At 38.5% G+C, this 15,370-nt stretch overlaps 1 protein-coding gene across 5 annotated transcripts in view; it reads right to left on the bottom strand.

Annotated features, from left to right (window-relative positions):
• sema3b (sema domain, immunoglobulin domain (Ig), short basic domain, secreted, (semaphorin) 3B) overlaps positions 1 to 11,689 on the bottom strand; it is a 34,449-nt gene extending 22,760 nt beyond the window's left edge. For all 5 annotated transcript variants that reach the window (XM_086158973.1, XM_086158971.1, XM_086158972.1 and 2 more), the window contains exons 1-4: positions 11,165 to 11,689; positions 3,790 to 4,412; positions 1,707 to 1,864; positions 176 to 238 (exon numbers count right to left, since the gene is read on the bottom strand). In XM_086158973.1, coding sequence (XP_086015099.1) covers positions 176 to 238; positions 1,707 to 1,864; positions 3,790 to 3,955 — 387 coding nt within the window. In that variant the 5' untranslated portion in view covers positions 3,956 to 4,412; positions 11,165 to 11,689. The remainder of the gene's footprint in view (positions 1 to 175; positions 239 to 1,706; positions 1,865 to 3,789; positions 4,413 to 11,164) is intronic.
• Between the last annotated feature and the right edge of the window lie 3,681 nt (positions 11,690 to 15,370).

Raw genomic sequence — 15,370 nt, 5'->3', positions numbered from 1 at the left:
TTAATCTTTTTTTTATATGTATCGTATCTTATGCTGACCCCGCCCGTCTGTCATATTTTAAAAAGTCAATACGGACCCTGAGCCAAAAAGTTTGGCCATCCATGCTCTATACACATAACAAGTCGGGACAATTTCTTGAAACATAAAGAGTAGTGAGTAGGGTAAAGACACTTACTATGATATCTTTGCCAGCCCAGTTACACTCCTCCCTCCAGTCGACAGGTGCAGGCCAGTAGATCTGAATCATAGGGAAGTATACGGAAGTATGCATATATTACTTATTACTTAAATACATAAGTTATTATTACTCTTTAACTCACACCAAAGATATCCCTTTTTATTTGAATCCTTTATAATTTTGTCCTGCAAATTACTATCTTAGCTGGCTGTATCATTTACCTTCTAATCATGAAAAGCAAAGAGGTAATACTGAATCTAAAACCAATACCAGTCTGATGCACCAAACACTGTTAGCTGATGAAATAGTCAGTCATATGTAATGCTGTTGGCTTTTTTTGTGTCTACACAATTTAGATACCGATTATATTACTTGTCATCTTTGTCCACTGTTTTGTTTCATGAATGCCGGGTCACGTTGTTTCCTTTCTTTATAAAAAAGGGTATTTACTTGACTAACCTCATATGTACAAGGTTATGATCTGGTCGAAAGACATGTTGGTACAAAGTGTCCATGCAATACTTTGCCAGGCATTTGGCTCAACATGAAAACAAACTCATTAAAAGTGTTTAGCTGAACTCAGAATCAGACAATATGGCTCTAATTGTAAATAAGAACCACCTCCTTGTTTCCATCCTTTGCTCCTTTACTGCTCTTTGATCTGATGTGGCTTGTAAATAGCGCTAAATTAAGAAATTAAGCCATTTTAAAAACACATAACACACAACACTGGTGGAAACATGCATTGACTGAATATGTAACAGACTCATCATATCATTACTTATTTTGACAATGTTTTAATGTTCTGAAGTGTATGAGTTTTAATCCAGCATTTGAAGTCTTTTGAAATAGTGTGGAGTGAAAAAGTAACAGACTGTCTTGTTTGGGTTTAGTTTAGTTTAGTTTATATGACAATCAATAGGCTAGGCTGTTGTGAGGAATGAGAGAACTTTTCTTAATGAGCTAAAGAGCAGCAAGAGATTTTCAGAAATTAAAAATGGGCCATCTCAACAATTACACCTTAATGCAAAGTTAATAAACAAATCTCATTTCAGTTCAATTGATGGCAGAATGACATTCTTTTACTTATTGATACAGGTATATGTCCATTAATTGGTAAATCAATTTTACATTGATATCGTTGGGAATTAGGAGTGAAATAAGTAAGGGAGTCTCAATGACCACAGATGTGGGAGGAATAGGAACTTGACTAAACTATCTACTGTTGAAGATGTGTCTGGCTTTATATATAAAACATTAGTGGAGAGTGGAGGAAAGTTGAGAGCAATGATAATTTATAAAAACCTTTCTAACATGACCTCAAATCTGTTGAAATGATTTATACTTTAATCAGAATGGTTTATAGCCACTGCTGTCAGAGCTATCAGTATCTGCTCAATAAATCCACTTTTAAGTTGCTCTTTAGTTTTAGCTGGCAAGAGAACAACAATATCTCATAATTTTCGCAAGTGTGTCCTCTGACATATTTCTGTCTCTATGGATTTCTTCTCTCAGTTTTGTGACTTACCTTGTGTTCCTGCTTGGCGATATTGTCCAACGACAGTGAAATCAAAAAGTTCTTCGCCCCAACAAATAAGCGGCCTCTCTCTTCATCCAACAACAGAGCACTGAAGCAGCAAGAACGCTCCAACTCATACCGACGTACCCCATGGAATTGCTGCATCTCTGAAAACACAGAAGTATTATAAGATTGTTATTAGGGAATCTGTCATCTATGACATGGGTTATACTTAAGAAGTAGAATACTGTATTTTGGCAAAGAATGCCTCTATTGATTGCTACGTTTTTCTGAATGTATCTATATTCTCAATTATTTACACGGACTTCTACACTGATATGTGCAGAACTAAAGAGCATACAAGACAGCAAAACCCTCAATTAGTACGCGGGACAGGAACGTACAGGAGTCAAAGTGAAAACACAGCAAAGGACAATGACTCCTGTTTGTGATCAAAATTTCAAAGCCAGACAACCTCATGATAATCGGAAATTATATCATGTAATCTGCCAAAGGGCTGCAACAAGTCATGTGGTCGATAACCCACGTAACTTTCGTATTTAAATAACGTTTTGTCCCCCAAGGCCAGTGACTTGTGAAGAGGCAGGACCGACAGTAATGACACTTAAGTGGTTTCAATGGAAATTTTGAGTGTATTTGCTGTTTTCCAAAAGGCAGAGGCAAATTCTGGGTAGAGTGCACAGGAAAATTCATCTTGTATTAGTAAACGTATGCTATAATAGCTACTCTGCATCAGTGGAAAAAAAAAAGGATTCTTGGTTTGAGAAAGTGAATAAATAGCAGGACTGCATCCCCTGAAGGCCTCATATGAACCAGAAGCTCAAGAAAGATCAAGACACTGTTTGCTCAGATATTAAAAGGCTTCATTAGTCTGAAATTGTTATGTCTTCCTGTATCTCAACTAAGAAGATGACATGTTGTCAACATGGGAATCTCTTGGTGTATACAGATATAATCAAGAGTCCTTCATAGTTTATCAGCATTTTGTTGTTGCATTTGAAACTTGTATGTACCCATACACAGATGCGGTTGCTGCTCCCTAAATATTTTCTTGCCCTTAGTCTGTATTAGTCCATGGCTACTGCAATTGAAACGTGATTTGTAAAACAAAACATTTATAAATATCAATAAAAACAATTGGATATTATTTCACATTATCATCATCATGTCAATGTGCTTGACTAGCTAATATAATATTAGCTGACTAGCTAATATCAACCATAAAGAAACTGTCTGAAATGCGTCGGTGTCTGTTGAGCTGTCCTGCCAGGATAGCAAAAGGCACTCCTATCATTGGGACTTGAGGGCCTACGAGAGTTAGTTTTATTTGCACACACTTGCAAAGTATCCTCCTTTCCTTTGGGTATTATTAAGTTGTAATATTAGAGGCAAGATTAAACTGCTGTGCAGAACAAAGAAGCACAGCACTAATGAGAGTTCGCTGAGTTCTTCTTACCTGCTGGTGAGTAAAATGACTTAATTTTTCAGCTGTGGTTGAGGTTGACAGGGCCATTGTTAGTCCTTCACATGTCAAGTAAAATGTTCTTCCCCTCCCGAATGTTACACACCCTTCTGTTCAAATTAAAGGGTACACATATCTCAACTGGGCAGGCAACCTTCGATGCATCTCACGTCCTTGGTGTGTTCGTTTGGGCTGTAATTGCCAGCTTTCAATGATGGAGCACATCTTTGGTTTATGTGGTTTTGTTCAGCACTGAGCTGCCTCCTCTGGGTTACACTACTGAGATGAAACATGAGACCCTGCTACTCTGTGTTACATCGTATGTGTGTCCGTGTGCGCGCATGTGTGTGTGTGTGTGTGTTTGTGTGTGTGGGGCTGTATGTTTCTTGTGTCTCCATGTCAGTTTATGAGTGTGTCCGTGAAACCACAAATTATGTCTGGCTGCTGTTCAGTACTGTTTGCTTTAAAAATGGTTGGATGGAATAATACATGAAACAAAGAAAGTTCAGTGCTAGAAGCAAAAACACACCCAAACATCCATGAACAAATTACCAAACAAAATCTGCCTCCCACTGAGAGAAAACCTGTAATTTCCCTCTTACGTCTTACCTTTGTATGATAGCTTCATTCGTGGAGAGGAGGAGGAAGGGGAAGAGGATGAAGATGAGGTTCGCGATGTAGTGCTAGAGGAAGCGTGTGCAGCAGCCAGGCCGAGAAGAAGCAGAGAGCTGCAGGTGACCATCATGGCTGCCACCATCATCATCATGGTCATCATCTTGGCTTAAGAAAAAATCCTATCTTTATTGAGTTTGTTTTTTGTTTGCACTATGATGAATAGTTGTCAGCTGGATAACTCGATGGTTCAAATTAAGATGATTGCTCAACAGGCCGCTTTTTATGTTTTTTTATAGATTTCGGAATCTGTTCGTCAGATGTTTGTTCACCTGCCTTTGAATTGGATGTGTCTGGGTTCAGTCTTCTCGAGAGATGATTCAGTATAAAGTTCTTTATTTAAACCCAAAGCACATTGTCCATCTTGCTGTTGTAATTTGGCCAAACTTCAGTCTCTGCCAGTCTTCCTCTCACTTTGTTAATATTCAGCGTAACCTTTGAAAAGTTCTCCTTGACTTTGAAGAGCTCTCTTTGGCAGACACAGCACTCCTCCCAAGAAAGTTAACCACGTTCACCCGTTAAATCCAAGGTGGGATAGTATCACACGTGAGCAGGGTCACCTAAAAAGACAGAGGAAGAGAGATTATTCAAAACTGGATACCACTAGTATATGTCACAGGCTGTTCCTGTGAACAAAAAATAAACATGAACAATGGCATCTGAGGTGTAAAGTCCACAAAGACTGCTGCATCTGCCAATCTAACACTATAATATCTCCTCATTACAGCAAGACCAAGTGATACAATCTAAAACACATGCATACAAACTAACTGAGTGGGGAGCAGGAGTGTGTGTGATAGAGATAGCCTGTGCCAAACCAAGCACAATGCCACTGTGTTTGTTTCACTGCCAACTCTCTCTAGTGCTTGCACTCTCCACTGGCAGACGCCGTCACCAAATGAGATCTCGTCACTGCTGAGGCCTAATGAGCCGAAAGCGGTGTGGACGGATGTATGAATAGCTTGTGAATGGTTCATGCATTGGTACGTCACACACATGCCACTTGTGGGTAAGTTCAGCTGCAAAGGGTGATAAACAACTGGGTTTTGTAACTATATTTGTGACATTATTCAAGGAATGCTATAAAGAAATGTATCAGCAACATTTTTAAGATCTTGGTTTTTAACTGACTTTCTACAAAATTAGTTTGGGATTTGCTATTTTTCTTGTCTGGTTGTCATTGGACATATTCAGTGAAAATTGAAGGGAAGAATGCTGAGGACTGAAGTCAGATTTATAATGACAGTTTTGGTATTGCTTCAGAAAACTCCCAATAACTGTGGTTCAGTTGTGAGTGTGCTGTTTTAAACCACATCTCCGCCAAAGCTGGAGGGAGTTGAGGTCGCTGGTTCGTCGGCATGCCTGTGAATGTTTTATTGTTAAAAGTGAGTACGGGGTGTGCACACCTAAACAAACCTCCCATTCAGCATTTTTGACTCCATGGTTGGATTGTGCGATAAAGTCTTTCAGTATACATTGAGTATATGTATATTATATACTTTTTCTTTTATTATATTACACCTTCCTTCTTTTTTACGTTTCAATTGGAATCATTGTGAGCTCAATGTACTCGATCAATTTGCCTCACACAGTCCTCTATGTAAAGTCTCTCCAGCATATTAGAAGGAAAAAGGCTGCATAAGCGATATAAAGCAACTGTAACCCTGTCATAACTGCTGATGCACTCTGACGGTTAATGGGACAATATATAACAAATGATTAGACTATCTTATATGTCATGGCACAAAAGACTTTGAATTAAATAGACACATGGAATAAGCTTGATAGACAGCAGTCTAATTTTAGTGTGGGCTCTGGTGACAAACAATGGAATTAAACTTCTCATAACTGCAGTACATAAAAGTGACAAATTATGTCTCAAAATATTGTGCCAGCTCTACAAAAATTCTAAAGGAAAGTCCATTAGGAGCTTTTTTCATAGACACACAAGCTTCCTGGTACGATATCTGTTACTGGTGTAACTCTGGGTGAGTTTATGCAACTGATGACCATTAGTCAGGTCGAATTAGCATTCAAGCCTAACACGACTTCTAAACATGTGGTTACATAATAAATTTACAATATTAGTGTGTTAATTTTGTTTTAGCCATTAACCATTTTTAGTTAATTAAATGTAATAATATTATCATATTGTAACAATAAACTAACACAAACATACACATCACCACCACCAATAACAATATCAATATCAACAACAACAACCTGCAAAATACTGCCGCTAGACTTTGAGTTTAAGTCATTTTGCTGGATCGGGGATTGGATGTGCTGACTATGTCCGAACCAAGTTATGTAGTGATGTAAAAGTCAACATAAAAGTTTCAGTCATGTCTTATAATGTATAGATGTCATATCACAAAACTCTATACAACACATTCCCCTTCTTGGACCTATATTGAAAACTTGTAATACTTTGTAAACTTCAGATGCGAACAATAGAGAAGGGTCTTGCTTTGAGATATGCAAATCCTAATCTTGATGATATACAATTAAACTCTATAGGCCTACACACACACAGATGTCTAGGCTGTTGGCACTGAGTTTTATAAATAATGGACCATTTGAATCGCACAGACAAGAGCGCTCTCACAAGCTCACAGCTGCCGGGCCACAACACAACTGGACAGGAGTATACACTCCCATGCCCTGCTGCATGCAATTACAAATGTAGATACATAGAAATGGAAGTCACAATCCCACTATCTGCTAGCTCCTGTCAAAAATTTTCTGTATGACATGAGTCCTGTAAAGTCCTGTAAAGCTGTGTGGAGCTTTAATGGTGTGGCATTGTATTGCCCTGGTCTGCTATGACTTTCGGTTTGAAGTTGAAGCACAGAATTTCTCTGTATCATTACTAGGAAAGTGATGATATATTGCAAACTTTATCAATAAACCTGTATTTTTGTCCTGCATGAAGAAGACAGTGAGTTACTCAGTGTGTCTATGTGTGTGTGTGTGTGTGTGTGTGTGTGATCTCATGAGATTGTATTGAGCTGCAAAGATGATGCAGCGTTTCCAGGAGAGAAACGTCAGCACTCTCGTCAGACACTCGACTCAAAAGCAGTATCGTACTGCTAGACGCATTTCACGTCATAGTCACAGGGAATAACAATAATAGCAATAAAGGCTCTCAACTCTTGCTGGCAGCCATACAAAGACCAGCAACTTTTACTTTCCTTTGAGTATTGTTGATGCTGTGTGTGAGCTTGTGTGTCTCCGCAACTAACATTGTGGGGTGAGGAAAGAATCATCTCACCCAAGCAACCTGAGTTTGTGTGTGTGTGTGTGTGTGTGTGTGTGTGTGCTTGGACATATATATACATATCCACACTGGTTCAGTGCACTTAAAACTGCAAACACATGCACACACACGCACACATCCACAAATACACAAACTCCTTGCATGCTCCATAATGCATCTTAATAAAAAAGCCATTGGGCCCGCTGACACTTGCATTCAGTTCAGCTTCAATAGACACAGCAGCAGCATGCCAAGAGGGAGTGGATTAAAAATAAAGAGAAAGACAGAGAGAGAGAGTCTTTGGAGAGAAGGAGAGGGGATGGGGGGGGGGGGGACAAGATGGCCTGTCAAAAACCAAGCTAAATAGAGATGGGTAGACAATGTAGCCCACCTTCAGGGAGAGACAGCCCTTTTTCTAAGCCGGGTTAGAGAGCAACCCTACAGTAAAGCTCACAATAATGGATGAATGAATATCAGCAATTTAACCTGTAGCCCTTCGCTGACACAAGTTGATTTGGAGAGTGAAACACACCACAGGCCAAAGAGGAAGCAGTAGAGAAAGACAAAGGGGAGTTCAGAAAGAAGTAAGTGAAGGGTGGAAGAGTGAAAGACAAATGGAGCGCAACTGACATTTGTAAGAATGGGGAAAAAAAGAAAGCAAGGAGGTAGAGAAAAATATAGGAGAAAAGAAGGTACCAAGATTCATAGAATAAAGAGAGAAGAAAAATGTACAGGAGGAGATAGGTAGATTGGAAACAATGGAAGAATAGGGTTATCAATGGAGTTCAGAATGAAGAAGGGACGATGATGACATGTCAGAGCAAAGACAAGGGGATAAAAAAGACTTTTAACAAAGAGGGGAGAAAGTGTGGAGGGACATTGCAACACACCCTTTGCACCCCAGCAGTCTGCTTACAGACAGAACAATGAAGGAGGGGAGGGTGGGATGAAGAAAGAGAATGAGTGAGGCTAGAAGTGACAGAGAAAGGAGTCAGTGATTTCGCTGTGGGAGAAGAGTCTCCCTGGCCTGTGACCAAGAAGACTAAGATAGACTGGATAAATTAAAAGACGGAGGGATGGTGAATGGATAGAGTGAGGTATGGCGATTGATAGGGAGGAAGGGAAATATGATTGATAGAGATTGCTTGGATTTTTATATTTGGAAGCATTCAAAAATACAGTGTTGCGCTCACTTTGTACTCTTCTGAACCAATGCTATAGTTTGTGGTTATGAAGAATCCCTTGCATCAAACAAACCACAGAGAAAGACAGTGAATTTCACATTTAACAAGTTAGCACAGTCTTTCAGCTACCTTCCCTTGCATTAAACTTTTTCCCCTGACATTTACAGATGTAAGAGAGAGTTATATTTTTGGGGGAGAATAATTTTACTTTAAGAATCATAGACTGAAGTGTCAAGGTGGCTTATTAAGGTGACTAAAAGTGGATTTCCAACAGGAACTCAGATTTTGTATTCAAATTTCTTCAATAAAATTTGTTATTGGTAATTGCTGATTGGGATAATGTTTTAGGGAGTGTTATATTTCCCAACCAATGATAGTATTTACAGGGTTCTTGGGACTATTTTTATGAGAACAAACAAGTATTAAGATATTTCTATTTATACTATTAAGGAACATTAGAAATGCATGAATTCGGGGGCTGAAGAAGGGAACAAGGTAAGGGGCTACAACCGGTGAAATTTAAGGCATTAAAGAATCAGGAAGTATTGATGTGGATGTTAAGGCGTTTCGGGGAGGGGGCTGGGGGGGTCAATCCAAGACAGAATCAGCATGGAGATGGACATGAGTAAATAAATAAGGAAATAAGTAAATAAATATTTTCTCATTAACAGATACTTATTACATCAGGACCAATAAAGCATACAATGAATCTGGACCCAAGAAACTAAGTTAGAAATAGTTCATTACATGTGCATTGTCACCAAACATCTGGTGTATTTTACAATAATAAGTCTGTGTTTAGTGAATGTGTGTGTGTGTGTGTTTTGTTGTAGTTGTTTTTTCAAATCCCTAGTTTTAACCAGTCTATCACTTGTGATCAGACATTAAAAATGTTTTGATCATCCCAAAAGGGTCATGACTGAATGTTAATCAGTGCTTGGAGGAGTAATGTAGCATGCACGGACAAGACTGGACCTCTGCAGATGTCCATTTAAAGCCTTGCAGTCTTTTTTCAACAGGTCTGATAATAATCTGCGGCTTGCTGATCTCACTTCAGTTTCTGAAAAAACAAAAAAAGAACACAAGGAACAGAAATGCTCAAAAGTGCCAACAGAAGGAAGGGAGGGGACAGGTGATGAAGGGATACAATTTTTCTAACCCTGAATGGAAAAAAAAAGATTAATGAAGGCTACCATGGGAGACGAAGATTTAAAACCTTTTAAAATACGGCAAATGCTTAAACTGTGTTCAAATGATTTCAACATAATTTTCTTCTCTTTTGGATGGTAAGTAGAAAGAGAGAAACAAGCACTATGATTTATTGTTTATTCCTGTAAAGGCTTTTTGAGGCACAATCTCTTCTTGCTCAGTCATATGAGGATCACATCTGGATCAGGAAGGATCATAAAGCAAACCCCCATCAATTATATAATGCAGCTTGTAAGTACCGCTTTGTATTCAACAGGTCTTGGGACACAGCTTCATAAGATTTTTCTACACAAATATAAAGAGTGAGGAAAGGTTAAGATGAAATGCGCAAGAAGTGACTGCCAGTCTTTACGTTATTTTAGCACGCATGAAAAAGAAAGAGAAGAGAAAGTGAGACAAGCAGGGCTGAGAGTCAGACTTCTTAAAGTGACAGAGTGATGAGGGAGCTGGGGAGGCCACAGCGCTCGGTTGGTAGCTGGTATCAAGCCATCTGGCCCAGCGTTCTTGATGGAAAGTATCCCATAATAAAAACCTGTAGCTTGCATTTGCTAATTTTCTTAATGTCTTATATTTTAACTATGGAACAGATTAAGTAAACATTGCAAATTGACGACAGAGTCAACTAAAAGTACTTGATATCCGAAATGCAGAGACCTTGCCCGCCATTGAGTTTAAACCTTGATTAAGGACCATTTTAACCATTTCATTAAAAGTAATTGACTATGAATTCATATATAGTCTAGAACCATGACATCTACCATGGTATGGAAAAAAGGAAATTTCATATGCCACATTGCTCACATTTGGTTAATAATATCTAATGTACTAAAACTCTAAAACTCTAAAACTCTAAACTCTGTAATGTAATTTAAAAAAATTATAATTCTACAATAGTATAAACTTATTATGTAGTATTTATTTGCACTATTGTTAATAATATTTATTTAAAATTAATCAGCCAGTACATTCATCAGTCCTGGGGAAAAACTTTTTTCTTCCTTTTTTCCTTTTTTCTTAGGAATAAATCTATCAGGATTGCCATTGGTGGTTTGCCATGCTGATGGAGGGTTTAAATTTCCTGTCTGGTGCAACATGCAATGAAAAAAAGAGAACAAGAGGGAGCTGCCAAAGTGTGGGCAGCCTGCTGGTGTCTGGGAGACGGCCATTTGGCTAAGATAAATCAAGAAACAGCAGTAGCTCGGGACCTTACAGAGCAGCCTCACGTCTCCTGACTCAAAAAACTCCAGACTGATCTCTAGTGAAAGATGTCTCACTCTTCCCTGCTAAATGATATCTCATGTCCATATGAGGTAGAATTCATCAGAGTTCTTAAGCAAAGAGGTTGCTTACCACCAGCACAAGTTGTAAAACGCTAAAAGGCTCAGGAATACCCACAGCAAGTAAACAATTAAGATGATGGCTTTGCAAAAAAACAGGTTTGTAAAGTAACACCTCTATATTTTATCAGCTAAAAATGTGAATATTCGTTGTTGTATATTTCACAATGTCACTTGGTCAAAAAAGCTGTAATAACCAAAGTGGTAAGAAGGACAAATCAAGCTGAGTCAGATCAGGAGCTCAACTTTGACTATAATATAATAGATAAACTGTTTCAGAGTTTGTAGTTATGTTAACTAGATCACAGTTCAAATCAACTCACCTGTCCATCCGTTTCCAAGGGAACCAAGTTCCAAGAGAGTTCAGATGATTCTGAATCAGCGTCCACCTGAGCCCAACATGCCCCTGTCAGCGCCAATCATTTTCATAGTAACAATGTAGAATTTTAGATTAACCCTTCATAGCCTATCCATTTCAATCAAGAACGGATTAACGGCTGTCGAGTGGCAGAGACATATAAATTCACCTACACACACTTTCTAAGCTCTGTACTTGCAGAACACCCATCTTTTAGTTTCAGCAAACCTGAATTTTTCACAAACTGTATTTTAAACTTTTCCGGGTTAAAACTGACAAGATGTGCATAACTTTGAGAGAAGGCAAAAATCCTTGTTAAAGATTATTATTAGAAAAAAAAAAAACTTTAAAAATAAATTCCACTGATGGGTACGGTGTCTGGAGCGCAGGCACAAGGCAGTTGCAGTGTCCCGCGTTGGCTCAAAAAATCCAGTGCATTTTCAAAAAAAAAAAAAAAAAAAAAAAAGAAGAAAGAAACAATCCAAAAAGCAGCTGGTGCACAAGTTAAATGCAACACAGGGAGCTCCGAGTATTCCCCTGACTGCAGTCAGTTCCACTGATGAACCACTACACTCTGGCTCCACTTTGAAAAATACACAACCTTATGCACACACATATAAAAAAACTCATCCTAACACACACACGCGAGGGGTTCACACACACTCACAGTTTTCACAGGAGTGGAGCAGAGCTGAAGTGCTCAGAAGGCGAGCAGGCAGGAATAATGGACTTAATTCAAGGGGGGAGAGAGAAAGAGAGAGGGAGGGGTTGAAGAGAAGAGAGAAAGGTGGGATGTTAGATGAGGGGAGTGGAAAGGGGCAGGGACATTCACTGTGCTGCTGGCAGTGTGTACATATGAGTCTCTGCAACTCTATATTAGAATTTAGGTCTGTGTTTTTTTTTCTTTTTTCTTTCTATATCCCATCCTCTTTCTCTTTCTTTCATTATTTATCTTAATAGTTTACAGCAATGATAACCTCTCATGACAGCCTCTCATCCCGAGGCTTTTTCGGTTCTTACAGACCATGGGGAGTTTCCATTGCATAACTGCTGGTTATATAGATATAACAGGAAACTCCTGCTCATCAAGGAGAGAAACTTAAGTCCAGTTGTCACATTAAGTTGTGACGGAGATTGACTGTGACCTGGATGACCACGAACACTTCACAGACACGGTAAAACAATAAGTTACTTATAAGGTTGTGGCAGGAAGTCAAATAGATACAGCAGGATAGAATATTTTCTAATGGTTTAAAAAAAATTAAAAGAATAGTTTACCTTACGATTAAAATTTTACACATTTCAAATCAAACACATATAACTTTAAATGTGTGCATAACTCAAGCTAAACTACTAGAGTAGAAGAGAGGAGAGATGTTCACATGTCAGGGCTTTGAGAGATTTGGTTAAGATTTGATGAGGTTGATTCACGAAGATATGTTTTGAGCAATTACTTTTAACAGCTCATCAGAATTATAGCTGACCTGGCCTTTTACAGCCCTTAGAAAACTTTAATAGGGATATTAAAACTAACTTTGCAATTCCTCAGAGATATTCCACAACACTTCTGACTCTCACTCCAATCTCATTATAGACATCCAGTACAATTACAATAAAGGGCATTCTATTCTATCCTATTAAAACCCCTAAATAAGTCCCTTCATGGGAGGTAGGGACAGGTCCCAAAAAATCCATCAATTTTACAGTTGCTTATCTGAAAGTGTAAGTTGTGGGAAAAAAAAAACCCTATTTGGAAGGGTGCGTTGTGTGACAGTGTAATTACATGGTTTGGCCACTACATTAGATCAGCTTCAAAGCCCGGCGCGCTTCCCTGAGGCATGCTCATGAGATAAACAGCAGTTTAGAGAGACATATCCATAAAATATATATTTAAGCAGCTTCTTTTTTGCATAAGAACCCTGCAAATACAGGGGGTAGGTCATGGAAAGAGAGACACAGAAGGTTTGCCAGATACAAGCCAATGACTGTTTACTGGTGTGTGGGCTGATAAGCTGCTGTACATACGGTGCAGAGTAATTGCCTGACATTTGTAGTTTATGAGGGCTTACATCATATGCTGTGCCTGTTAAAGTTGAAGTATAGGTCAGCTACTGAAGATGACACAGCTCTGAAAACCAAAATATGCCAGAGCATACAAACGGAGACAGAGAAGAAATGATAGAAGCATACCATTTTTTTAATTTTAATCTAAGATTGAAAATCACATATTAATTCCCTCCTTCTTTCTTTCTTTCTTTCTTTCTTATTTTCCTATGAGGGGGTATGATCTCATGATTTCAATTAAAATGGGAAACAGTACAGTACAGTTCACCAGTAATTTAGGGATCCGATGCTGGTGGCCCAATCATATTTGCTACACCTTTTGTTCATTATCAACCTAACTTCAACCGATTTAATGATTCATTCATTAATGTATTATTCCATGTGGAAAAATAAAACTGTCTACTATGTAGTCGCGATTTATTTGCAAACCTGGTTTTTGTGAGTTCCCGTCCAAACATACTCCCCATAACCCTTTTTCAGGATTGTTTTTTTTAGTTTCACAAGTCAGATACATTGTATTCCTGTGCTGATACATTTTTTTCTGAGGGGAATCAAAGAATGTATCTAAGTGAAACAATTCCGACAGACAAATCAAATCTTCAACAGCCAACACTGATGTTGTCATCTTGTTTCAAACACCAGAATTTTGTGAAGGGTATCAGGGGAAGATGCAGTAGGCAGATAAAGTCACTTCTGTGGCCTCGACCCAACTATTTCTGTAAATTACACTGCATGACACCATTTTTCTAAAATGTCATTGCTTGATTCTCAACAAGCTACTGAAATTTTGCCCTGTTATCAAATTTTATTCCCTTTGGGATATGACACTGTAGTATTAAGGGTATGAATTTATCTCTTGGCATAACTCACAGACTAATGCAGTATAACTATTCATGTTTCACTCCCTTCCTACAGAGCCAGACCAAAAAGATTAATTTCATAATGTATCCAGTCATAAAAAGTTTGCATGGACATTATTGGATACTATTTTGTTACCAGTTAAGGTTACTGCATATACATACACATCTGAAATGTCTTTGAACAACTGATTTTGCCCCTGCTTTAAATGTTGCAGTTTTCCATCACCCTTGTTTCCCCATAGGATATCTTTATGTCTGTCTCTACAGTTGAGGTCGTTCTTACCTTCTAATGTGGGTAAATTGCTCCCCCAATTATTCTTTATTGGCCAGATGCTCATAAAAAAATCCTGTGGTCTGAAACTCTAGTTCGGAAGCAAAAAGAAGCTGCATCTGTGTCAGGACACTGAAAATGAAAGTATTTAAAACATGAAACAATGGCTTTTGTGAATCAGGATCAAATCCTCTCAATGAGAACGTTTTTGTTGTACATCAATCTATAAATGACCAATATTTTAAGGAAAAAAAAAAGACTAAACAGTAATGTTATAATATTTAACACATCCCTTCTGACAACGTGTATGTCAGCTATATCACTTCTTTAGTCCACCATTCCACTGGCAGGTGCAGTGCTGCACCTGGCAACCATGTAATATACACAAGAAGCTAATACACACTCTGACAAAACACACTCACACCAGGGTATGATGCCCACATTGAGAGACCATGAGTCTCACTTTAGGAGTCCGCTGCAGTGTTTTTGCATGTGTGTGAGTGTGCATGTGCGTGTGTGTGTGTGTGTGGATGGGTGTCTGCAGAGTTCACAACATTCATTCACATAATGTAAACTTATCTTATGTCCATGTACATAATTAAAGTGAATTTAAATTATTATCATGTCTGACTGCATGTTGTCCACGTGTATGTGCATGGATGCATTCAAGCGTGTGTGTGTATGAGTGTGTGTGAGTTTGCTGTATGCTTTTAAATAGCTATTCACCCCCCGCTGACCTGTCCGTCATAAACCAGTCTGTCTCTGCTCTCAGTGATCCTGACAAAGGCTTTTGTCTCAACTCGAGTCGCACTACTATTGGGTCAGTTTCCGAACAGCATCATAGTAAATCTTTGTTTTATTGTAAGTCAATGAACCGCGATGATCTTTTAAATAATAGTTCGACTTAAGTAAGGCCTCCCTATCCCACTCAGAACTTCCCCTGTGGTCTATTCTAACTCTGAATTGAGGTTATCAC

The sequence above is a fragment of the Fistularia commersonii genome, chromosome 14 (genome assembly GCF_037954325.1).
Source record: "Fistularia commersonii isolate RoL2024-O1a breed Wild chromosome 14, RoL_Fcom_v1.0, whole genome shotgun sequence".
NCBI lineage: Eukaryota > Metazoa > Chordata > Actinopteri > Syngnathiformes > Fistulariidae > Fistularia > Fistularia commersonii.
Note: the sequence above shows the minus strand (reverse complement) of the source record. Positions and strands in the feature narration are given on the sequence as shown.